The sequence below is a fragment of the Protobothrops mucrosquamatus genome, unplaced genomic scaffold, assembly GCF_001527695.2.
Source record: "Protobothrops mucrosquamatus isolate PMUCROS unplaced genomic scaffold, P.Mucros_1.0 scaffold462, whole genome shotgun sequence".
Lineage (NCBI taxonomy): Eukaryota > Metazoa > Chordata > Lepidosauria > Squamata > Viperidae > Protobothrops > Protobothrops mucrosquamatus.
In genome coordinates, this window is record NW_015386783.1 from 753,360 (window position 1) to 780,230 (window position 26,871).

General features: G+C 42.8%; 1 protein-coding gene across 4 annotated transcripts in view; it reads left to right on the forward strand.

The window, feature by feature from the left end:
* Window positions 1-26,871, forward strand: part of KAT6A (lysine acetyltransferase 6A) — a 52,507-nt gene that overhangs the window by 13,302 nt on the left and 12,334 nt on the right. For all 4 annotated transcript variants that reach the window (XM_015816514.1, XM_015816516.1, XM_029284244.1 and 1 more), the window contains exons 2-10: window positions 6,055-6,163; window positions 7,993-8,108; window positions 15,065-15,146; window positions 16,330-16,465; window positions 17,613-17,929; window positions 18,858-18,976; window positions 23,446-23,561; window positions 24,286-24,427; window positions 25,003-25,164. In XM_015816514.1, the coding sequence (XP_015672000.1) occupies window positions 6,055-6,163; window positions 7,993-8,108; window positions 15,065-15,146; window positions 16,330-16,465; window positions 17,613-17,929; window positions 18,858-18,976; window positions 23,446-23,561; window positions 24,286-24,427; window positions 25,003-25,164 (1,299 nt within the window). The remainder of the gene's footprint in view (window positions 1-6,054; window positions 6,164-7,992; window positions 8,109-15,064; window positions 15,147-16,329; window positions 16,466-17,612; window positions 17,930-18,857; window positions 18,977-23,445; window positions 23,562-24,285; window positions 24,428-25,002; window positions 25,165-26,871) is intronic.

Sequence of the window (26,871 nt, forward strand, 5' to 3'; positions counted from 1 at the left end):
GGCGGGAGGTCACAAGGGCATGAGTGACCGTGCGTAAGGCGTCCCGGTCCAGAAACGGCCGCAACTGGCGGATCAGGCGAACCTGATAAAACGCTCCCCTGGTCACGGCCGACAACTGGTCATCCAATGTCAACCGTGAATCCAGGAGAACACCCAAGTTGCGGACCCGATCTGAGGGGGCCAAAGTTTCGCCCCCTATGTTCAGCGTAAACTAGACAGTACAGTAAAATGTCTTTAAAAAATACTAAGCTATCCATTCTCCTTTTCTCTCCTCTCCTGCCCACTTGACTTTATGGCATTGTCATTGCTTTGGATATCTTATATCTGTTTGTTCAGACTGAAGTCCCAGGTTTAGAAACTAATTTTTCTTTCCTTGTCATTGCCAAAGGGAAGCTCCGAACCCAGATACTGTCAGCCCGTAAAGTTGTTTTTGAAATGGTTGTTCTTTATGTGACAGAACATGCTCATTGAACCAATAGTAAATGCTTTTTACAGAAATAAGAAATGTTTTCCTCTTCTTGTTTGGCACAAGAAAAGCCATTCATGTTAACAGCACGAATCTTTGTTACAGCCAGAATTAATTTTAAAAATCCATGGATCAACTTGGAAGGAAGGAAAGGAAGGAAGGAAGGAAGGAAGGAAGGAAGGAAGGAAGGAAGGAAGGAAGGAAGGAAGGAGAAGTTAATGTACTCAGGGTATTGTGGATTAATAAATTAATCCATGGATTCTTAGTGGGAACATTTTTGATATTCAACATTGTTCATTTTATGGGGAAAAAATCCTTAGAGGGTTTCAAAAGAAGGCTAATTCATTTTTTTGCCCAAGATGCTTTCCTGCAGTGGATCAGAGCTTGAAATTGTTTTATTTTGACACAGTTTTTGTTTTATTCTGACTTCAGTTTCTTTGTTCATGACTGAAAACACCTAAGAGAGGTATGTCCTTATTGTGACTTATGAACTCTCTCTCTCCTTATAGCCCTAGTGAATCCAGTTATGAGAACCAGTAGTAAAATATTAAGCCATTTATTTTACAATTAGAGGCTGATATTATTTCCACCCCACATTTCGGTAGCTGTGAGCTATTTCTGCTGGGCTGTTACGTCCTGTTGTTAATTTGCTTTCTTATATAACATCTGTTTCATTGCATATTTTATTTATTTACCTGGCTGTCATCCTGGTTGCTGTAAGAATGCAAAGTAGTTGGAAAATATATTCATAACAATTGTTTTCACCCTGGAACAGCAGTTGAAGCCATGATAAGAAACCCCATTACCTTGTTATGTTTTCAAGATAGAGGAAATTAAAAGTGCTGTGAGATTAGGGATTTGAGAAAGCAGTCTTCAGTGGTGAAGAATTCACAGTCTTTCAATGGCGTGTCTTTAGAAGCAGTCTTAAAAGCAGGGGTATCCAACCTTAGCAACTTTAAGATCTGTGGCTGGCAATTTCTGGGAATTGAAGTCCACTAATTTTTAAAGTTGCCAAAGTTGGACACTGCTGCATTAAAGATTGAAGAATAATTAGCCTGTAGGCAACCTTGGCTCTTTTATGACTCATGGACTTCAACTCCCAGAATTCCTGAGCCAGCATAGCTGACTCAGGAATTCTGGGAGTTGAAGTCCATGAGTCATAAAAGAGCCAAGGTTGCCTACCCCTGGCCTAAGACAAGTCTAATGCTACTGAACATGGAGATGTGTTCAACTACAGCTTTTGTCATGCAGATCCACACTCACCATGCTGTTGTGGATGATAGAGGTTGTAGTCAGGCACATCTGGAGATTCAGTAATCTTATGCTTAGGCTGACTACTAAGCATAACCTTACTGCCTGCCAGATAGAGTTGTAGTTTAACTCTACCCGGAGGGCAGTTGATAAAAGACTAGTGTAATGGATCAAGCTTTATCTTTTGTTTGATTGAAGAACTGAAGCAAAAAAGAAATGCTTGACTTGTGAGATTACAGTCATTTATGAACTTACTGAGTCAAGTATGATTCTCTGTAATGTTTTTTTTAAAAGTACATGGATTCCCCAAAGAATGTCTCATAGCCACTTCTGAGGCTCTGGACCCAATGTCAGAATTGAGTGGCGTTTTCCGTATCCTGCAGCCGTAGATAAAAACAAAAAAGGGTCTGATCTTAAAAAAATCTCTGCATGTTAAAAGGATTCTGCAGTCTCCAAGGGTACAGTTGGCCAAGGACAGAGTCATTCTCAGAGCATTTTGAGATTTATGATACTTTTAATCTGGAGATGTTAAAGGGGGATGTTCAGATGAAAACATTCACCAGCTGCACACAAGCTGTATAAAGGCCCTGGTGATTCTGAAAGGAGGGTCAATCTCAGGAAGTTAGCTTGGGGCAGTGGTGGCGAACCTATGGCACGCGTGCCAGAGGCGGCACTCAGAGCCCTCTCTGTTGGCACGCGCGCCACCACCGCCAGCAACAGATCCATCAGGTCGCCACCGCCACCCGGAGCAGGAGCCCTGTCTAGCACAAAGGAGGCGAAGCGGCCGACTAGCAAGCTCGAGTAGAAGTGGTAGAGCAGAGGTCACCAACCATTGTCGATTGGTGGACTGGAAGAAAAGGGAAGGGGAAGCATTTTACCTGCGTGCACGCGCACCCGGGGCAGCGAGCACGCACGTGCTGCAAATGGGGCGGGGCTAGTGCCTGCATGATACTCACTAGCCCTGCCCTGTTCTTGCGTGGTGCAGCGCCTTGTATCTGCACCCCGCGGCACAGCGGTGGCCATTTTTGCACCTTGCAGTATGGTGGCCCATTTTTGTGCCCCTGGTTTTTGCGTGTCAGAGACGCCTCTCTGCCCCCCCCCCCCGGAGGGCACCACAATGCTGATGCGGCCCTGGCACTTTGTGATAAATAAGTGGGTTTGGGGTTGCGGTTTGGGCACTCGGTCTCTAAAAGGTTCGCCATCGCTGGCTTGGGGTATTTTCACTGGCACTCTTCTCAACCTGTCTCCACCATAATATTCTGCACTAATAGTAACGCAAGGAATTAGGGATGTCTTTTTGATGATCATTCTTAAGTAAATGCTTTGAAGGACGATGCGTCCAAGGTTAAATTTCTACAGAGCGGGGAGCGATACATCGAAGGGAGAAATATCATATCTGCCCTCACAGGGTGACTTTCTACTCCATACCTGTGTTCCGAGTACATAAAAAGTAAATCTGCTTCCAGGTACTTACAGTGTGTGAACATGAGTGGCTGTCTGTTGTTTTTTTTACAACTGGGTGCCCAGACTGTCATTGCTCCCTCCTCCCCTTCTGTTGTTTGCCTAAAGCAGTTGAGAAAGCCGAAGGGTGGAAATGGCACAAATGCAGCAAATTGCATAATGTGGGAAAAGGACCTCTTTCTTGCAAGCAGGAGTTTGATATTCCTGTCTGCATCTGGACGTAGAAACTCCCAAAACAGATGAAATGAGCTCTTCAACGCCCGGAGAAGAGAATTGTTGGCTGCTACCTCCGTGTGTACATCTGTGTGTTTTGTATGAAACCTTCCTTTCCATAAATTGTTCTCTTTTCTGTGCTTCGCTATGGGAACAGTTTAGTCTTTGCTTCTGTCGTCGTTCACCCGAAGGGTCTGTCGAAAACACACTCCACGACTCTTCGACCGTTGGGAATTTTTTGCCAGAGTGAGAAAAAGCCAGAGTCTGAGAAGGGAAGGGAACAAGGGAGGGGGGTAAAAGGGAAGCCGAGACGACTGTAATGTACCTATCTACACGAACTTTCCTTTTGTCGTCTCTCTCAACTTACAGACGGTTTGTCTCTGGCTGCCGCTGTCCCTTGTCTTCTTTCCCCAGATCTTCAGTTGTGTACATTTATTTCTTTCCTCACTGTCTCTAGATTTCTTTGTTGCCTATATATATCACCAGGGATATCTTATCCCCTTCCTGTAATAGTTGATTCAAAATATTACTCTTCCCTCTGGCTTCCTTGCCTACTCTTTGGAATTACATGTATCCTAACCGTATCCTGGTAGCCTTCAATACACTTTCTTTTCTAAAGGTGCTGGTGTTGATGGCACTTGTAAAACTGTTAGTTTATTATTCGGCAACTCCCTTAGGAATGACAGCTAGAGGAAAGCTTTTACACTCTCAAAAATGTTCTTCTTCCCCTCCGTTGTTGTGAGTCTTTCCCTATTTGTCCTTCAGAGTTGCTGATTTTGTCGCCTAGCTAACCAGAACAAATGGAGAAAAGAGGTCCAGGTGAAGTGAAATAAAAAAGTGAGATGGGCAGCAGCGGTTTTGATTTGACCTTTTCCAAGAATTTTTTCAATTCAGTTCAATTTTTGAAAAGAATTTTTCTTTTTGCTTTTTGCAAAAGATAAATCTACGTATTGCTGTCTTTTCCCACTTGGTGGAACGGATCTGTTAGCGGTTAGAGTCCTTCCTTCCTGGCCGTACTATGATGCATCCACTTGCATCTTTCAAACATTTCATTCTGATCTTCCTGCATATTTAGTTTGGTGAAATGCCCCTTAGGCATCAGATTTAACATCGACAAGAAGGGGAGAAGCTTAGTTTGAATCAAGCCGGATTAGTCTCACTATTTATTAGTATCTTTGTTAGAAATCCGCCTATATTAGTTGGATGGGTTGAGTTGAGATCTTGGATTTCTCCTAATTGAGAATGAGGAAAGGGGGGGGGGACATCTAGAATACAACTCAAGAATACTGTCCTAGTATTATATATTTGCAGAATCAAGATCTCCGGCAACAATTGGACGTGGTAATTCCATCTCTACTTTGCAGCTAATATTGCTTTTTTAGGAGTCATCCTCCTTTTTCAGATGACTTTGTGATCAACCCAGTTACACTGAGGCAAGATATATTGCTGATAATGTCAAGAAACCGATTGATATGGCTGATGTAAAGAGCTGTCTGCTCTTCCATCTGCTGGTGGTACTCTGAATCATTTAGTTATTCGAAATCTTTGCTATCTCAGTCTCCACCCCAGCTCCAGATACCTTAGGCATGTTGAACAGTTTACTGCCGCCGGAATTATAGTTTATATTTCTTCTACAATAGATGATATTTATATAAAAAAGTGAGCTTTAGTGGATGTGAAGAAAGCCAGCTTGGAAAAGTTGGAGCTACTTTTATGACCTGACTTTTTCAATCTTTAGGCGGCTTTATGGGAGCGTCTCAAAATGTGAAGTAGCTGAACTATCAAATTTTAGGAAAACAATCTTTGCGTCTAAATGTTAAGTCGCTTCTTTTTTATAACAGTCATTACGCCATGCATTCCATTTGCAGCTTTGAAGAAGAAAAGGGTACAAATATATAGAGCTTTCATTTATTTTGAGCCAGATAAGAGAAAGCTCTTGGTCACATCTGGCAACTGGATAGCACAGGGGTCTTCAAACTTGGCCCTTTGATGACTGGTGGACTTCAACTCCCAGAATTCCTCAGCCAGGCACGCGTGCCTGGCTGAGGAATTCTGGGACTTGAAGTCCACCAGTCATCAAAGGGCCAAGTTTGAAGACCCCTGGGATAGCATATACTGAATGTGGAAAGAGGGTGTGACCACTAATCACATTTGTCTCTCATTTTTTCCCCTACTTTGTTTTAGTGACAACCTAGTGCAGAAAGTAGGATTGAGTAGGATTGAGAACATAATTTGCCCAAGGCCCCACCTAGAGATCGTCTGCCTTCCATTCTTAGTTGCCATCTGTGGGTACTGTAATGATCCTTGACAGAAATGTTGACTTACTTTTTGTCTTCTCAAACTACTGACTTTGAATCCTGGCTGGATTATGTGCGCCGAAAGGAGGAGCGTCCAATGTTGAGCCAGCTTCTCCTTTGGACTTTCTCTACATGTTTGCTCCTGCCCGTGTTATTTGGACCTGGCTTCCTTTAACTCTTGCGTTCATTGTTAGGTGCTTAGACTTTGAAAGTGAGAATCTAGTCCTAGACCCCAAGTTCTTTACATTTCTCACCTGATGGGAAAGTTGTGCTTCTTTACCGCGGTACCTTTATGCAGTATTTTGCAAACATGCCAATTAATGAAAGCTTGTGTTCTCTCTCTCCCACCCCCACCCCCCCTTGCAGCCAGTTGCTGAACCAATCCCAATCTGCAGTTTCTGCCTTGGTACAAAAGAACAAAACCGGGAGAAGAAACCCGAGGAACTCATCTCTTGTGCCGATTGCGGCAATAGCGGTAGGTGACGTTCTGTGTATTGGAGGCACCAACATGGGTTGGCGCATCTGAGATGATCCGTTTGTTCATCTGGTTGGAACCCCCCTGCGCTTGGCCTTTGTACTTCCTTCGGCCTGAATGCAAGTAAATATTTCTGAAGATAATGGGAATAATCACGTCTTCCTTGCACTGTCATAATGCTCTCATCTGCATTGACGGCTAGGTGATTCTGTGTCAGTTGCAGAAAAGGACCCGATGTCAGCACTTGTTTAGCTGCATTAATTCCCAGCTCTTCAGGGATTTCCATTTGAGTTTCAGTGGAGATCGTGCACGAATCTGTTAGTGTACGGTGTTTTAAACCCAGGTGCTTGTCCATTGTCCGTGTTGTTCAGGGTCTACGAGTTCTAGTTGAGATAACACAGCTATTTTTGTTCTGCTAAGGGGTCCTTGACATACGGCCATTCGTTCAGTGACGGCTTGAAGTTATCACGGCACTGAATGAATGATAGTTATGACCGGTCCTCATAGCGCCTTCCATCTCAGCACTCTCACAGTCCTATGATAGTGATCGGGGTGCTTGTGAATCAGCTCACACTTTAGGACTGGTTGAAATTCTGCGATCACATGAACACCATTCGCAACTTTTCCCTGGCGGCTTCTCTAAAAAGTCAGCCGGGAAGCTGGCAGGAAAAGATTGCAAGTTGCTGGGATAAGTTGTCTCCATCCACACAACCTCTTCTGGCCCTCTGCTTGTGCTGGGCTGGCCACTGACGGCGCCCCACGCACCCTCCACAACCCACCTCTTGTGCACTCCCTCACATCCTGCCAACGTGTGCCTCTCACACCCTTGTTCTCTTCCCCTGCCCAGCAGCAGCCACTTAGCTTCAACTTTGACTTTTGGCTTCACACCTCAGCCAACAACTGGGAGATTCAATTAGCAGTGGCAACTGGGACTGCAGAGATTGCCGTCACTAAATGATACGGTCACGCCATATGATTGTGTTGCTTAGCAACAAATTCTGCTCCTAGTTGTTGATGTAAATCAAGGACTAGGAGAAAAAAAAAGGTAAAGGTTTCACCTGTCCAGTCACATTCAACTTTAGGGGTGGTTCTCGTCTCCATTTCCTAGCTGAGGAAGCCAGTGTTGTCCGAATACGCTTCCGTGGCCATGTGACCTGTATGATTATATGCCAAGGCACATGGAACACTGTTACCTTCCCACCAAAGTAGTACCTATTTATCTACTTGGATTTGCTTTTGGACTCCTATTTATGACAGCTGCAGCGCCCTGAGGTCATGTGATCACCCTTTTTTGACAAGCAAAGTCAGTGGGGACACCAGATTCACTTTACAGCCTTATTACTAACTTAACAATTGTAATGATTTACTCAACAACTGTTGCAAGAAAGGTCAAAACCGATGACAAATCGTTCTATTAGGAGCAGTAATTTTAGTGCCAGATGGCCTTTCTTTGTCCCAAAATGCTGTGCAGATGAAAATAGAGATAAATGTAACAAGTGTTGTATGAATGGCACTTTGAAATCATGTGTAAATCACAGACACGTTGAAATCGTTTGGGTTCAGCCATTCACAAAAACCTTTTAGAACTCAAATTTTCCTCACAAAATTGAAATAAAAGTTGTTGGGCAAGAAACCATTTCCTTGCGAAAGCACAGCCTGTGTGAATTAACGCAAAGTGCTGAGAATGTGTTGAACTCTTTTGACCAACTAGGAGTCTTCTTCGGAAGTCAAGAGTCAACTGCGTTAGATCCCGTAGCCTTCCTTTTACTAAATATTGCTGTTTTTCCTTGGCATCGTGGAAATTACTCTCGCATCCTTGGTCCCTACAGGTCATCCATCCTGCTTGAAGTTCTCCCCAGAATTAACCGTTCGGGTGAAGGCCTTACGATGGCAGTGCATTGAGTGCAAAACCTGCAGTTCCTGTCGAGACCAGGGCAAAAATGCTGTGAGTACCTGAGCTGAAGGTTTACCTGGAAGTTATAGCCGACGATCTTGGCCTGGATAAAACCTGGACTGATCTCCTTTGCAGAATTCATCTGATTTACACCTGGCCTCTGTGATTTGATTCAGCAACAATCACGCACACACCTTTGTAACATCCACGTTAGAGCACTTTAAAGATACTCTGGGGCTATTTGGAAACTAGAGCCGACCCAAGGTGTGGTGGGAGTCCAGCTGGAGCTTACTGCAGGAAACAGTTGTCACAATTGTGTTACTCCCAGCATGTTTCTGGGCAGAATCCAGAGCTCTNATCTGCGGCAGGAGGCGGTCTCGAAGATATCCAGGTCCGATGCCATGGAGCGCTTTAAAGATGATGGTCAGCACCTTGAAGCGCACCCGGAAGGCCACCGGCAGCCAATGCAGCTCGCGCAGCAGCGGTGTTACATGGGAGCGACGAGTCCCTCCCAACACTGCCCGCGCGGCCGCATTTTGGACTAGCTGGAGCCTCCAGGTGCTCCTCAAGGGGAGCCCCATGTAGAGAGCATTGCAGTAGTCCAGGTGGGAGGTGACCAGGGCATGAGTGACTGTGCGCAAGGCGTCCCGGTATATATCACCAGGGATATCTTATCCCCTTCCTGTAATAGTTGATTCAAAATATTACTCTTCCCTCTGGCTTCCTTGCCTACTCTTTGGAATTACATGTATCCTAACTGTATCCTGGTAGCCTTCAATACACTTTCTTTTCTAAAGGTGCTGGTGTTGATGGCACTTGTAAAACTGTTAGTTTATTATTCGGCAACTCCCTTAGGGATGACAGCTAGAGGAAAGCTTTTACACTCTCAAAAATGTTCTTCTTCCCCTCCGTTGTTGTGAGTCTTTCCCTATTTGTCCTTCAGAGTTGCTGATTTTGTCGCCTAGCTAACCAGAACAAATGGAGAAAAGAGGTCCAGGTGAAGTGAAATAAAAAAGTGAGATGGGCAGCAGCGGTTTTGATTTGACCTTTTCCAAGAATTTTTCAATTCAGTTCGATTTTTGAAAAGGATTTTTCTTTTTGCTTTTTGCAAAAGATAAATCTACGTATTGCTGTCTTTTCCCACTTGGTGGAACGGATCTGCTAGCGGTTAGAGTCCTTCCTTCCTGGCCGTACTATGATGCATCCACTTGCATCTTTCAAACATTTCATTCTGATCTTCCTGCATATTTAGTTTGGTGAAATGCCCCTTAGGCATCAGATTTAACATCGACAAGAAGGGGAGAAGCTTAGTTTGAATCAAGCCGGATTAGTCTCACTATTTATTAGTATCTTTGTTAGAAATCCGCCTATATTAGTTGGATGGGTTGAGTTGAGATCTTGGATTTCTCCTAATTGAGAATGAGGAAAGGGGGGGGGGGGACATCTAGAATACAACTCAAGAATACTGTCCTAGTATTATATATTTGCAGAATCAAGATCTCCAGCAACAATTGGACATGGTAATTCCATCTCTCCTTTGCAGCTAATATTGCTTTTTTAGGAGTCATCCTCCTTTTCAGATGACTTTGTGATCAACCCAGTTACACTGAGGCAAGATATATTGCTGATAATGTCAAGAAACCGATTGATATGGCTGATGTAAAGAAAGAGCTGTCTGCTCTTCCATCTGCTGGTGGTACTCTGAATCATTTAGTTATTCGAAATCTTTGTTATCTCAGTCTCCACCCCAGCTCCAGATACCTTAGGCATGTTGAATAGTTTACTGCAGCCGGAATGATAGTTTATATTTCTTCTACAATAGATGGTATTTATAAAAAAAACTGAGCTTTAGTGGATGTGAAGAAAGCCAGCTTGGGAAAGTTGGAGCTACTTTTATGACCTGACTTTTTCAATCTTTAGGCGGCTTTATGGGAGCGTCTCAAAATGTGAAGTAGCTGAACTAGCAGATTTTAGGAAAATAATCTTAGCTAAATGTTAAGTCGCTTCTTTTTTTTTTTTAATAACAATCATTATGCCATGCATTCCGTTTGCAGCTTTGAAGAACAAAAGGGTACAAATATATAGAGCTTTCATTTATTTTGAGCCAGATAAGAGAAAGCTCTTGGTCACATCTGGCAACTGGATAGCACAGGGGTCTTCAAACTTGGCCCTTTGATGACTTGTGGACTTCAACTCCCAGAATTCCTCAGCCAGGCACGCGTGCCTGGCTGAGGAATTCTGGGAGTTGAAGTCCACAAGTCATCAAAGGGCCAAGTTTGAAGACCCCTGGGATAGCATATACTGAATGTGGAAAGAGGGTGTGACCACTAATCACATTTGTCTCTCATTTTTTCCCCTACTTTGTTTTAGTGACAACCTAGTGCAGAAAGTAGGATTGAGTAGGATTGAGAACATAATTTGCCCAAGGCCCCACCTAGAGATCGTCTGCCTTCCATTCTTAGTTGCCATCTGTGGGTACTGTAATGATCCTTGACAGAAATGTTGACTTACTTTTTGTCTTCTCAAACTACTGACTTTGAATCCTGGCTGGATTACGTGCGCCGAAAGGAGGAGCGTCCAATGTTGAGCCAGCTTCTCCTTTGGACTTTCTCTACATGTTTGCTCCTGCCCGTGTTATTTGGACCTGGCTTCCTTTAACTCTTGCGTTCATTGTTAGGTGCTTAGACTTTGAAAGTGAGAATCTAGTCCTAGACCCCAAGTTCTTTACATTTCTCACCTGATGGGAAAGTTGTGCTTCTTTACCGCGGTACCTTTATGCAGTATTTTGCAAACATGCCAATTAATGAAAGCTTGTGTTCTCTCTCTCCCACCCCCACCGCCCCTTGCAGCCAGTTGCTGAACCAATCCCAATCTGCAGTTTCTGCCTTGGTACAAAAGAACAAAACCGGGAGAAGAAACCCGAGGAACTCATCTCTTGTGCCGATTGCGGCAATAGCGGTAGGTGACGTTCTGCGTATTGGAGGCACCAACCTTGGTTGGCGCATCTGAGACGATCCATTTGTTCATCTGGTTGGAACCCCCCTGCGCTTGGCCTTTGTACTTCCTTCGGCCTGAATGCAAGTAAATATTTCTGAAGATAATGGGAATAATCACGTCTTCCTTGCACTGTCATAATGCTCTCATCTGCATTGACGGCTAGGTGATTCTGTGTCAGTTGCAGAAAAGGACCCGATGTCAGCACTTGTTTAGCTGCATTAATTCCCAGCTCTTCAGGGATTTCCATTTGAGTTTCAGTGGAGATCGTGCACGAATCTGTTAGTGTACAGTGTTTTAAACCAGGTGCTAGTCCATTGTCCATGTTGTTCAGGGTCTACGAGTTCTAGTTGAGATAACACAGCTATTTTTGTTCTGCTAAGGGGTCCTTGACATACGGCCATTCGTTCAGTGATGGCTTGAAGTTATCACGGCACTGAATGAATGATAGTTATGACCGGTCCTCATAGCGCCTTCCGTCTCAGCATTCTCACAGTCCTATGATAGTGATCGGGGTGCTTGTGAATCAGCTCACACTTTAGGACTGGTTGCAATTCTGCGATCACGTGAACACCATTCACAACTTTTCCCTGGCAGCTTCTCTAAAAAGTCAGCCGGAAAGCTGGCAGGGAAAGATCGCAAGTTGCTGGGATAAGTCGTCTCCACCCACACAACCTCTTCTGGCCCTCTGCTTGTGCTGGGCTGGCCACTGATACGCCCCACGCACCCTCCACAACCCACCTCTTGTGCACTCCCTCACATCCTGCCAACGTGTGCCTCTCACACCCTTGTTCTCTTCCCCTGCCCAGCAGCAGCCACTTAGCTTCAACTTTGACTTTTGGCTTCACACCTCAGCCAACAACTGGGAGATTCAATTAGCAGTGGCAACTGGGACTGCAGAGATTGCCATCACTAAATGATACGATCACGCCATATGATTGTGTTGCTTAGCAACAAATTCTGCTCCTAGTTGTTGATGTAAATCAAGGACTAGGAGAAAAAAAAAAAAGGTAAAGGTTTCACCTGTCCAGTCACATCCAACTTTAGGGGTGGTGCTCGTCTCCATTTCCTAGCTGAGGAAGCCAGTGTTGTCCGAATACGCTTCCATGGCCATGTGACCTGTATGATTATATGCCAAGGCAGTTGGCACTGTTACCTTCCCACCAAAGTAGTACCTATTTATCTACTTGGATTTGCTTTTGGACTCCTATTTATGACAGCTGCATTGTCCTGAGGTCATGTGATCACCCTTTTTTGACAAGCAAAGTCAATGGGGACGCCAGATTCACTTTACAGCCTTATTACTAACTTAACAATTGTAATGATTTACTCAACAACTGTTGCAAGAAAGGTCAAAACCGATGACAAATCGTTCTATTAGGAGCAGTATTTTTAGTGCCAGATGGCCTTTCTTTGTCCCGAAATGCTGTGCAGATGAAAATAGAGATAAATGTAACAAGTGTTGTATGAATGGCACTTTGAAATCATGTGTAAATCACAGACACGTTGAAATCGTTTGGGTTCAGCCATTCACAAAAACCTTTTTGAACTCAAATTTTCCTCACAAAATTGAAATAAAAGTTGTTGGGCAAGAAACCATTTCCTTGCGAAAGCACAGCCTGTGTGAATTAACGCACAGTGCTGAGAATGTGTTGAACTCTTTTGACCAACTAGGAGTCTTCTTCGGAAGTCAAGAGTCAACTGCGTTAGATCCCGTAGCCTTCCTTTTACTAAATATTGCTGTTTTTCCTTGGCATCGTGGAAATTACTCTCGCATCCTTGGTACCTACAGGTCATCCATCCTGCTTGAAGTTCTCCCCAGAATTAACCGTTCGGGTGAAGGCCTTACGATGGCAGTGCATTGAGTGCAAAACCTGCAGTTCCTGTCGAGACCAGGGCAAAAATGCTGTGAGTACCTGAGCTGAAGGTTTACCTGGAAGTTATAGCCGACGATCTTGGCCTGGATAAAACCTGGACTGATCTCCTTTGCAGCATTCATCTGATTTACACCTGCCCTCTGTGATTTGATTCAGCAACAATCACGCACACACCTTTGTAACATCCACGTTAGAGCACTTTAAAGATACTCTGGGGCTATTTGGAAACTAGAGCCGACCCAAGGTGTGGTGGGAGTCCAGCTGGAGCTTACTGCAGGAAACAGTTGTCACAATTGTGTTACTCCCAGCATGTTTCTGGGCAGAATCCAGAGCTCTGAGGTTACTTTTTAATGCTCCAAAGGGCCTTGTAGCCTGTGAACTACTATATCCCCTGCGGGCCTGGCCATTTCCTGAAATCATCAAATGCGAGTGCTGCTTTTGTGTCGTCCTGCGGCTAACGTTAGATAGGCTAGTTTGCAGGAGAGCATTTTTGTGGCCCTCGTACTTATTTTTTCCCCAAGCGATCCTTTTTAATCTTTCCTTTCTAACGTGTACAGTGGAGAAGCCTGGCTGATTTTGCTTATTGATGTTTATTTATGTAAACATTATTTAAGGTTTTTTCAATATATATATATAGAAATAGAAAAGCAGAACATAAAGATGTGAAAACACTTCATAAATAGCATTAACAAACTATTCTGCACGCTTGTTAGCTTAATATGTTGCTTGTCACAATCGTGACAAATTTATTTCAAAGCTAACGGAATACATATTGTTTCCAACATTGTGACAATTTAATCAGTAACAGAATGATAATAAATCAGTAAACCAATCAAACTGGAATGTGAACAAGAAGGACTTCTAATTTTCAGCTACTACAGACAGAAGTCAGCTCTGGATGAAAAAAAATGGCAAAGCCAGCTCTATACGGGTGGGGCTGTCTTGTTCAGCGTGGATTTTCATAAAGTTTCATACAGAAGGTGGCCTTTGTGATTTTTCTGCTAACTTTAAAATATGAGCAAGGCATATGAAATAAGTTATTTATTCGTGTGTGGGGGAGCAATTATGAAGAAATTCTCTTAATTTATTAATTGAGCCAGTTTGGTCTAGTGCAGGGGTAGGCAACCTCGGCTCTTTTATGACTCATGGATTTCAACTCCCAGAATTCCTGAGTCAGCTATGCTGACTCAGGAATTCTGGGAGTTGAAGTCCATGAGTCATAAAAGAGCCGAGGTTGCCTACCCCTAGTCTAGTGGTTAAGGCACTACTAACCTGGGAAGTGCAGACCATGAGTTCAAGTCCTACTTTAGGAATGAAAGCCGACTGGGTGACTTTGGGCCAGTTACTCTCTCTCAGCCCATTCCACCTCACAAGGTTGTCATGGAGAAAAATAGGAGGATTTGGGGTATGTTTGCCTCCTTGAGTTATTTGTAAAAAGAATAAATGTATTTGGGATACAAATAAAAACAAATAAATTGGTTACAATAGGTAGATTTATATGCTGCCCTTCCTCTAAGAGTGCAAGATAGCACGATCCACCACCAGTTTTATCCCCCAAACAGCCCCATGAATAGTTAGACCAGTGGTTCTCAACCTTTACTTCACGGACCCATTTAAATAGCTTTTGTGGCCACGGGGTCCCAAGACGTAACTCAAGATTAAAATCACATTTTTTCAAGCCTTTGTGGACCTCTCATGATGACATGGCGGGTCCCCAGGGGTCCACGGACCACAGGTTGAGAACCATTCGGTTAGACCAGGGGTAGGCAACCTTGGCTCTTTTATGACTGGTGGACTTCAACTCCCAGAATTCCTGAGCCAGCATAGCTCAGCTTGGAAACTTCTCCCTTTCCCCTCAGCGTGGCTGGCTCAGGAATTCTGGGAGTTGAAGTCCACCAGTCATAAAAGAGCCAAGGTTGCCTACCCCTGGGGTTAGACTGAGAGAAGGTAACTGATCCAAAGTTATCCAGTGAATTTTTGTGTCTGGAAATGGATTTGAAGTTGCTCTAACCACTATATTCACAGTGGCTCCCTTAGCTGTTCTGAACCATGGCCAACAGCTTTGATGACACCCCGGTTGTAACTCTTTGAGTGTGCACATACAAGACATTAACCAGAAACATCTGTGCTTTACAGGATAATATGCTATTTTGTGACTCATGTGATCGGGGCTTTCATATGGAGTGTTGTGATCCCCCTTTGACCAGGATGCCAAAAGGTAAGGGGGGGGGCGCTGAAAAATGCTACAAAACGGGAGGTAAATTTTCTCAGATTACATGGAAAATCTTTAACACACAGGATATAATTGATCGGCAGAACAATTTACACATTTGAGCTTCAGGGCAATAAAAGAAACTGCTTTACGATAAAGTTGCTAAGAAAATGAACGGTGAGACTAGATTTTCTTCCCTGCTTTTAACATATGTGTGAAGCTGCTGGGAGATGTTCAGTGGGTCATGGTGTGGTATCATCTCTATCCCTGTCTGGTGCCTATGGATTGCCAGGATTTGGATGGGAGCGAGCAGGCTGTACCCAAACCATAGTAAACCTGAGTTGTTGTGGATACACTGGAGTTTTCCATTACCACCTCAAGCATTCCCTGTCAAGGAGCAGTTTCATGATGTGGGAATCCTTCTGGATTCACAGCTCATGATGGAACAGCAGGTGGACGTCATAGCTAGAAGGAGCTGGTGCTTCAGTTGTAACCCTACTTCAGGCACAAGAAGCTAGCCTCAGTAATTCTCATGCTTATCGCAATCTAGCTAGACTTCCATAATGTGCTCTATTTGTGGCTGACCTTAAAAACTACCCCAACGTTAACAATTGATCCAAAATGCACCAGCTTGCGTATTTTTTTTTGCCTTCTGTTGCTGGAAGTATATAACACTGGTTTGTGAACCCTGTATTGGATGCCAGTTGGTTTCCAGGTACAATTTAAGGTGCTGCTTTTAACCTTACCGATTCTAACGAGCGTTGGCCTAATGGATCAGATCAAATAGGGAGACTCTATTACTAATTCTTCACTTTTGGAAGATCCAGGATGCTAAAGGGAGGAGGCCCTGCCGTGTGGCAGCAGCACTGATGCCGTGGAACAGCCTCACAGTTGAGATCAGTCTGCCTTCCCCCCACTGAAAGCATTTAAAAACTGAGTTTTCTAGGAAACTCTTATCTCTGATTTTAGTATGCCATCTTCATTTTCTACGTTTATTCTTGGTAGTTTTCTCTTTGGGTGGTGATGTTTTTACTGTTTTTATCATTGTTATCCTGTCAAGTTTTACTGCTCTTTTATATTCTGTGTGAGAATGTCTGGGTAGAAGATAGAAATGTGGAACACAAACAAGGAAGTGTGGTGCTCTGCCTTTGGCAGATACTGGCATGACAACGAGGTTTATATCTTACAGGCATGTGGATATGTCAGATATGTCGGCCACGTAAAAAAGGAAGAAAACTACTCCAAAAGAAGGCAGCACAGATTAAGCGGCGTTATGCCAACCCAATAGGTCGCCCCAAAAACAGATTAAAGAACCAAAATGCAACGTAAGTACTTTGCTGGCTGAGGAATTCTGGGAGTTGAAGTCCACAAATCTTAAAGTTGCCAAGGTTGAGGACCCCTGATGTAAAAGATAAAGACTCATTCAGGGATGCGCAAAACAGAGATATGTCACTGTTCCAAAATATATTTCATTTTCATTTCATTTCATTTATTTTGATTTGTATCCCGCCCTTCTCCCGAGGGACTCAGGGCGGCTCACAACATATTTAAAACAGAAACAAGCCCACAATCCCCGCCAGATAAAACCAATTTAAAACCCAAATATTTTAACGTTGTGGTATTTAAAATTTTCTAAAAATGCACCCGATTTAAAAATCCTCCCTAGGCCAGGCCCGCTTGCTGGAAAAGCCATGTCTTGAGGGCGCGGCGGAAAGTAAGGAGATCCGGAATCACCTGGATCTGGGGGGGTAGTTCGTTCCAGAGGGCGGGGGCACCCACAGAGAAGGCCCTCCCCCTGGGGGTCGCCAGCCGACACTGCTTGGCCGACGGCACCCTGAGGAGGCCCACTCTGTGGGAGCGTACCGGTCTATGGGAGGGAATCTGCGGCAGAAGGCGGTCTCGGAGATAGCCAGGTCCAGAATATTGCATACCGATTCTTACTCTGGAAGATTGACTTCTGGAAAACAGAACAGCTGGATTGGGACTTTCTAGGAAACACTGGGATATTCTTTCCTTGAATGTTTAGTTTTGTCCACAACTAAAACAAATGTTTCAGAATCCTAAGATTCTTGCTCAGAAAAACATTTTAACATTTTACTCTGTTAGTCATTGCTGACTATAGGGGGCAATGCTCTTCTCCATTTCTTGCTCATAAACACACATTTTTAATATTTTGCAAAAAAATGAGGTGTGCAACATTTGCAGTGATTATTGTATTTTATGTTTATGCAAAAGACCCAGGTGCCACGTTGCACTGTAATATGGAAGTAATTTCTGCGCTGAATTATCGAACCTAGTTGGATTTGTTTCCGGTAAACTTGCAGGGATTATAAAGTATAATTCTCAGCCCAAACAGAACATTTGAAAATATACACTGTGAGTCAAATACCGTCTGCACGATTGTTTGATATTTCGTGGTCGTCTTTCTGATATTGAATACCCTTTCTTTTCGTCTCTCAATTATTTGTTCAGATCAAAAGCCCCCTTCAGCAAAGTTCAGACGGGACCTGGCCGAGGTCGCAAGCGTAAGACCCCCCTATCCAGCCAGTCCACTTGCTCGTCAGAAGGGGGCTACTTGGAGCAAGTCGATGGTCTGGAATTCTGCGGAGATGCGAGCATCACCTTGAAATTCAACAAGAAAACCAAAGGGCTTATTGACGGCCTTACCAAATTTTTCACCCCGTCCCCTGATGGGCGTAAAGCGCGAGGAGAAGTAGTGGACTACTCTCAGCAATATAGGATCAGGAGAAAGGACAATAGGAAATTAAGCACTTCAGATTGGCCCACAGGTAGCAACAGATATTGACTCTGTATTTTATGGAACTCAGAGATTATCGGAGTGAACTGCTATAAAGAAACTGTGATAACTAGGTTTAAAAACTGTCCATTAGAAATCATCCATTGTATTATCATAGGAAGACCAGAGCAAATAATTATCTTCATTTACTGCTGCAATTTATTGTTTTAGTCAATAATACTCTAAAGAGCATCTAGGTAACAGAATCACAGAGTTGGAAGAGACCTTGGAGGTCTTCTAGTCCAACCCCTTGCTCAGGCAGGAAACCCTATACTATTTCAGACAAATAGTTGTCCAGTTGTCCAGTGTAAAAATTTCCAGTGTTGGAGCATCCACAACTTCTGGAGGCAAGCCGTTCCACCGATTAATTGTTGTAACTGTCAGGAAATTTCTCCTTAGTTCTAGGTTGAGGTCAGACTGATAGGTCTGTAGTTTCCTGGATCTACTTTCCCCCCCTTTTTTTGAAGATGGGAACAACATCAGCTCTTTTCCAGTCCTCTGATAGTTCCCTGGTGCTCCAGGATCTCTGAAAGATATAGTTCAGTGGTTCTGAGATTACGTATGACAGTTCCTTCAGAACCTTGGGGTGTAATCCCTCTGGTGAACAGGTGCCTCTCTTGACATCTGAAACTGGTTGAAATTACCCTGCCTATTAAATGGAGGCTTTGTCATAAATCAAGAGAGATGGTACAGGACTGTTTGGAGGAAAGAATTTGGGTGGATTAGAAGAAAGAAGAGCACTCTCATTTCAGTAACTGAGAAGGCTTTTCTTAAACTCTGCCAAAATTAAGGTGGGATATGATTGTCTTGTTAGCAGGCAAGGAAAAGCACAGATGTCATCTTTCTTCATGAGAAATTACTTTGCTTGCTGTTTAAAGTGTTGCTAATTCATCAAGGCATTCTAAACGTTCTCTTTTCAGACAATCAGGACGGCTGGGATGGAAAACAGGAAAATGAAGAGTGGCTTCTAGGAGGCCCAGATGTCATGGCAGAGAAAGATATGGAGTTGTTCAGAGACATTCAGGAGCAAGCACTGCAGGTAAAGTCGAATCAACTTCCGTCCGATGTGTTAACAGTCACAGAAGCTCACCAAGAAAGAAGGCTTCACTGCTGTCAAGGAAACTGAAGATCATTTACACAAGATCTTCCGAGTATCAGACCACCAACACACAATTTATTAATTGTGATTTTTATGCAAGAAGGCAGCGTTCCGGGGAAAGCTTGGGAGACACTATGGCTCAGAAGCATGGGCCCGAGGATGCAACCACGTGCTGGTTTAGGAAGATCTAGCTTGTGAACCTTCCATGCAAATGCAAAATAATAGTTTTGATTGTTGCAGAATTAATATAGAATTACTATTGTGGGGTTGAGTACATTTTAACTGGGCATTTCCTTGTGGCTTGTCACGGACAGTTAGTTGTGTAGGAGCTCCTTGAGATCCTCATACAGTTTGCTTGCTTAGTTCAGTAAAATGTTTGGCAGTCTCTAAAATGTTTCATGTTTTTGTAACACTTGTTCAACAGCCAGACATTATCCTGTTTTAGTGACGGCAGGATAGATCGCATTGGAAAACAATGAGAGAGGGGAAAATTGGGGCTGCATTTACAAGTGAAGATGGGAAAAAGGTCTACAAGCTGTAGTGGCACAGTGGTTAATAGGCAGTATTGCAGGCTAACTCTGCTTACTGCCATGAGTTTGATCCTGACCAGCTCAAAGTTGACTCAGCCTTCCATCCTTCTGCAGTCGGTAAAATGAGGACCCAGATTGCTGACTCTGTAAACCTCTTAGTGTGGTAAAGCACTATGAAGCAGTATATAAGTCTTAAGTGCTATGGCTTTATTTGGAACTAACACAAAGATGAAAAGGCATTTAAACTTTCAAAGTATGGAAACTCAAACGAACCGGTCAAACTTGGACTTCTCTCAACTTTACTAGCCAAAGAGATGCAAGATGTAACATGTATCTCTGTTAATGTATGATGTCTTCAAGCCTTTGAAACAAATTGTTTTACCACGTATAGCAAGATAGAAATGTGTGGAGCACTCACACCAAGAAAGCATTTGTGTTTTACAGTCTTTAGGAAACATTAGGTCTGTTGCTTCATGCTACGACTTTGCTAATTGGTTTGTTTTGGCAAGGATTGGGTTAAAATGCAGCTGAGGAGCTGACGCAGTCCGTCTCCAGGTAGACCCGAGGGCCGCACCTGAGCAAAAGGGAATTCACTCGTAAAAATGCAAGGATGGCTTGCTGAATTATTGGTGAATTTGTCGGATGAGAATAAACTAAAACAGCGTGTGTAACCAGTTTGGATATTGGCAGCTTTTGATGGAACTTGGGTCATGTGAAGGGGGATTCGGGCTGTTGTGATGTGCAAACAGTTGTATTGGAACTGGGACTCCACCTTTATTGCGGATGCTCAATTGGAGAAGAGTTTTGCGGCTGTTGGGAAGGCGCAAACTCACAAGCTGTTATCACAGGTACAGTGAGTGGCATTCCTACTTGAAGCATATCTGTGTACGGTTTAAAGAAATTAAAGAAATAGAATATTTGCAGTTTCCTTAGTGGATTATAGATTGATAGTCATTCTCATTGTTAAAAACAATGACATATTCTCCGTCCCTATTAGGAAAGAAATGGCGATTGATTCAGTAGGGCGTATTCTTACAGGATGTCATTCCACCAATTGGTTTATTTGTTAGAGCATTTGCACTTGAGCAATTGATTTAATTTGTAGAATTATACTTTTTTTTCAACCCTAACCCTCCCCTCCCCTCCCCAACAATAAAGAGACTTTCTTAAATTGCAATGAAAACACATTGTCTAGTTTGATTTGCTGTAACTCCTTAGATAAAGCAGTCAATCCCTAAGGCTTGATACTCTTCTTTTTGTAAGAGAGATAACATTTGGAGAAACTGACTTTCCTCTTGTGTGCAGTACGGTACAGTGGCAGAAAGCTTTTGTTGTGCAGTGTTGTGAATAGGTCTGACAGGTTGTATTCTAGTATATCGGGTAGGTGTGAAGGCAAGGCAAGGTTTTGCAGAGGCAGTGTTAAAATTATTGCTACTTTGAAATGTGAAATGAAAGGGAGGGCAAATAAGGCACACCTATAAATTCTCATGGAAAAATGGCTTGGCCCTGAGCTTGGTATGGGAATATACAGATTGCTTTGTTGGTTAAGATCAGAGGTTTACCTACTGTAGCATCCTTTTTAACACTTGTCAGCCAGAGGTCTCTAGCAGGTTTGTGAGCATGGCGTGATGGTAGCAGCTAGCCATTTCATGTTTTATCCTCAGTATGTGGTGATCGGACACGCTGATCCTAAGTACAGACATTGTGTTTGGCTATTAAAATCCACCCTTCTCTTGCATAAAATATAATCCACACCTAAATTACATAATGTTCATGAAATCCAAAGTTTCATGGGCTGGGTTCTGAAAATATCTCAGTTTAATAAACCAGCGTTTCCTGGACTTCAACTGAATGTTGTGATCTCTTCACTCCTGCTTTATAATGGAGGATTTGTAGGAACATTAACCAGCATCACGTCACATCCAACCCTGGAAATTTAATTTAATCTACATATTTGGATAGGAAACTAGAGAGCAAGAGAAGAGTAAACAAGCTAACTTATTGTTCTCTGTTTATAGGCATTTTTAAAGATTATAGAACTATTTTTACACCATCAAAATTGTCATTTGGAAGGAGATCACCTCCAGCGCCGTAAAATTAGATCATTGTTATTCTAAACCCGAAAATACTTTTAATGGCCTTCTAAAGGAATCCTGCAAACTCTAGCTTAAAAGATGGTTAAATCGTTGGTTGAAGGGCAGTCTTAAACCTTTGGGGGACGTAGTAATTGTGGCTTAAGCTAAAGAGAAAATAATTCACGGGACTGAAGTAAGAAAAGTAGAGGGGCGTACACGAGCCCGCAAGGTTTGCCTGCCTGATTAAAATGCTAAACAAGGATTTGGCGTGACACCGTGGTTCGGTTCAGCGCACGAGGATGGGAAAAATCATGTAGGCCCAACCCGTCGTCTTTTATCTAAAGGTTTCAACATGTTCCTGTAATTCCCTAGAAAAGGGAACATAAAGGAAAAACAAACAAGAAATGGCTTTACGGTGGAGTTTCAGTTCTGCCTAAGCCGAACTAATTAATGGCTACCGAGGAAGCATCTGCGCAGGCTTCCTCGGCTGCTGGAAAAAAATTGAGCGGGCGCAGAAGGAAAAAAGGCAAGAGCTGGACCTTCTGGGCTGTCATGTTTTAAGAACTGGACATCTGAACTCATCTGTAGGCTAAGAATATATTTTTTTTTTGCAAAAAGTGCCACCCTTGGAGCTCAGATATGAATACACAATGCTGATAGCAAGACACCTTAGTATCTAAGAAGAAGCAGCTGGAGTAATAGGAAGGGGGGGGGGAACCCTGTCACTAGGAAAAGCTGTAAAACATTTATAGTCTTTATTGTTTAAAGTTCTCAGTGCCTGGTGGAAACTAAACAGGAAAGGATTAAAAGAGCTTAATTGGCATTTTCCCTCCACCTTTCTGCCTCTGCATGTTAGGGCACTTTGCAAGGTATTACCATCTCTTGGAACAGCTCCTTGAGAGAAGAAGGGTTAGGTAGAGAGGAGAAAGAAAGGACTTCTCTGTTTTACAGAGAAATAAAACTATGAGTAACAATTAAGGCTGAAATTATGCTGATCACTTGAAAGGCAGAGACATGACCCCCCCCCCCAGAGCACTTAAACTTTTATGACCTCGACTCTTCCTGCAGACACACACACACACACACCCAATTTTCTTTTTCAAATGAAGGTGCTTCCTTTGCACTTGCCCCTAAGATTCTTGGAGTTCCCAATTTTATTTTTACTATCATAAATAGTGTGTGTAGAGATTGTTTTCTTTTGTCCTTGTTTTAAAGTTGTATTGATAATGCTGATTTCTCTCCCCCCCCCACCCCATATTTGCAAATAAAGAATTTATAACATTGCCCTTAGAGGCCTGAGCTCAACTGATGGCTCTTAAATTGCACTCAGTATGCTCTGTCAATTCTCTCTTAGATTTATGCTGTTTATTATAGATGCTGTTGGTATATACTTTTCCTTCTTCACTTTATCCACCTCAAACTGCAAAGTGGGTGGCATACAAATTTAATATACATACGTACGTACGTACGTACGTACATACATACATACATACATACATACATACATACATTCATTCATTCATTCATTCATTCATTCATTCATTCATTCATTCAATTCCAGGGCATTTATTTCCTTAGAATAATAAGGGGAATTTAGTTTCCCTTATGATCTGGGCCATTACAATAAAAAGGTTTCTAGAAATATTAAGTATGACTGGGATAGCCTTTCTCCTATGTAATTTTTTATTTTCTCCGTTTTGGGGGGCATTGGTGGAAATTGATGTTCACGTAAACCTGTTGTTTTTTTATTAGATTCCCAGACCCATGGAGTAAAGTTGAGTGGTTTTTTTTTTCCCTTTTACAGAAAGTAGGAGTGACAGGGGCACATGACCCCCAAGTCCGCTGCCCATCAGTCATTGAGTTTGGAAAATATGAAATCCACACCTGGTATTCTTCTCCATATCCACAAGAATATTCCAGGTAGGAAGCACCTTTTACGATGTGCAGCCTGTTGCCCGCTGGAACTTTTTTGCCATTACTAGAAATGAAACAGCGAGTATAACAGATTTATCCTGATACACTCATATTTTAAGCTCTCGCCCTCCCATAAAAACAGAGTGGCATGTCAGTTGGAGAAAGGAAATAGTAATCAGCAGTGTAATAAGCTTATAATAAGTAAAGATGCAGATAAAATGCTGGAGGGTAAAGTAAAGAATATGTTTGCTTATTTTACAACAATCTGTTTCCTAAATTCATTTACAAAAGAGCTTTGAATAATTTTAATAGCGGCTTTTATATGAGAGGGTGAAGAAGTATATTTGAGTGTGGAGGCTGGTGTACAGTTAAATTACTAGGGTTTGGCACTATCTAATATTGAGCCTCTGGTTACTTTCCTGTAACCTTCTTGTACTGCTCACCTTTGAGCTTGGAAAATATATTCCCTACTTTATCTGGTTCTACTTCTTACCAATGGATATATTATGCCGGAAATCAACTTAAGCAGCCTTTTGCTTAGGGCTTCTATAGGTCTCCCTCTGCTTTTGTGTCTCTTTGTCCAATGAATATTTACTTAAGGGAAAAAACACTTTCTTGGTCTTGTCATTTGTTGTAAGGATGAGAACTGCAAGGATTATATTATTTTGTTCTTTGAAAGTTGCCTTTTTCTTTAGCCCTGAGTGGGTATTAACCAGTTTATATTTTTCAGGTTGCCCAAGTTGTATATTTGTGAATTCTGTCTCAAATACATGAAAAGCAGAACTATTCTCCAGCAGCACATGAAGAAGTGTGGTTGGTTTCATCCCCCAGCCAATGAAATTTACAGAAAGAATAATGTTTCGGTTTTCGAGGTAAATTTCAACAGCTCTTAACTGCTGTTTGTCCCAATAAAAGGCGAAACAGGTGATGCAGTTGACAATGCAATTTTCACAACACGTTCTGAACCGAGGAATAGGAACTGGCTCCAGAAATACAGAAATATAATTTGAATAGTCTCTGGGAATGTTGCTTGCAGACTCCTGGGCAGTCAACAACTTTAGTGAAGCTACAGTGGCTGAGGAATTGGTTAATGCTCACATGTTACTACTTCTCTGCTGTAAATTTCTGCCTTTTAAATTGGCTTTTTCAATACCATTTCCCCAAAGAGTTTTTTTTCCACAATTTAGGTGTAGTGCATCCCCGTTTTAGTGACTCTTTAAATAAGGTTATAAATTCTTGGCCATATAAACAAATCTAAGTGGTTGCTAAGCTTAAGGATATGGGCTGCCTTGGGGGCCAAAGGTCAGAGTCGTGATGTTTCCCAACTGCTCTCTTTCTCTGAATGCTTTCAAAAATGGATGCTTGCTCCAATATTATTTGGCCAGAGTGTAGCATTTCATTGTGGTTTTCTGATGGATACAACGAATTAATCTACTTTTCTTTTAAGGTGGATGGCAACGTCAGTACTATTTACTGCCAGAACTTATGTCTATTGGCCAAACTCTTCCTGGACCATAAGACTCTCTATTACGATGTGGAGCCATTTCTTTTTTATGTGCTGACGCAAAACGATGTGAAGGGCTGTCACCTGGTTGGCTACTTCTCCAAGGTGAGGGTTCAGAAGTAGAAACCTCATTGCAGGCAGCCTGCATGGGTGTGTGTGTCCTTCTAACTCACCCAAGAAATGAACTCAATTTGAAGGTGACTTTAGTTTCATTTTGTAACTGCTGGGCGTTGGTTCTTTTCTGATCACTCAACAGAAGGAAATAGCTTCTGTAAAAACTGCTATGAAATCCATGGGAAGGAACGTGAAATTTGGAAACCTGCTGAAATTATACCAGCGATGTATATTAACAGGCATGATCTGTACATTTCAGTTTTTATATGCCTTGTATTTTTGCTAGTGATTAAGGATAGTAAATGCTGCATTCAGCCTCAGGTCCCATGCTTTCCTCCCCCCCCCCCAACACCACTTCTAAAACTCTGCAATCACGAGATATGATTTGCGCAAGAAGATAATTAATTTTTCTTTCCTCTATCTCTGCTTTTTTTTTTTCTTTTGCCATTGTATTAAGCCTCCTGTGCTGAATCTGTAGCTCTGGAAATTACCTTTGAAATTAGTCTAAACTGCATTCTGGTGGCTATAATTGGGCTGGCGTGTTCAGTTTAACCATACGAATTCAAAAGCCGGTTCAAAGCGATTCTGCAGTGTCTGCTGGATTTTAACTACACCAGGGACTTCTGAAGCAGTGGGCGCCCTCCTCCGTACCCCTTTTAAGATTCTGTCTAGACAAATCCAGGGAATTGAAGCAGTTAACGTGGCTGGCTTTCTCTTCATCCTGTCGAACAGAGTGTATCCTCCCAGGAGCGTGAATTCCAGCTTAGCGGTTCTAAAGGGAGGTTTTAAATTACTTGCTCATCCCTCGGGTAGCGAGCGAAGAGTACAGCAGCTAGTTGCTGAAGTAAACATTCATTGTTAGTGCGCCACCAAGCCCCGCTGCTCCTCAAATCAGATGCTGATCTCATGGCAAAGCTTTTGTTTGCACTCTGGAAAAGACCCGATGGAGGCCGAACACGGCTTTCGTGCGCCCCCTGCATAGATGGGGTCCAGGCTTTAGTTTATTTATTTATTTATTTATTTATTTATTTATTTATTTATTTATTGAATTTATATCCCGCCCTTCTCCTTGCGGACTCAGGGCGGCTGACAATCAATTTAAAAATACACCAAAAACAATTACAAAATTTAAAATTAGTTAAAAAGAAATATTTAAATATTGTCTAATTAAAATATGATTAAAACCCCCTCTAAAAATTACCCTAGGCCAGTCCCGCTTGTTGGAATAGCCATGTCTTAAGGGCGCGGCGGAAGGAAGGGAGATCAGGGATCACCCTGATCTCTGGGGGCAGCTCATTCCAGTTTAAGGCATTCTTTTCCCCACTTCTCCAGCCTCCGTCCCCATGCAGAAGCTCTTCTGCTTGGAGAAGAAGTGTGTGTGTGTGTGTGTGTGTGTGTGTGTGTGTGTGTGTGGAAGGGGGAGGAAGCAAATCATGCCTTCTAATTGAGCTAGTCTGCCTACTAGAATGGAGTGTGCTTGTTGGATTGTGGTTCTGCCGAAAGGCCCTAAATTCTCCGTTTCCTTGGGAGGCGTTGCAGATTTTAAATTTCTGCTCTGAAAAGACAGGGAAAAGCGTGTGTGTGTGTGTGTGTGTGTGAGGGAGATTTTCAGCGAATCCTTGAAGTTATCCAGTTAGTAACACTGATTTTTCAGTGAATCTGGCCACCCTTTGACTTTGCCTGCCAGAAGGTCGCACA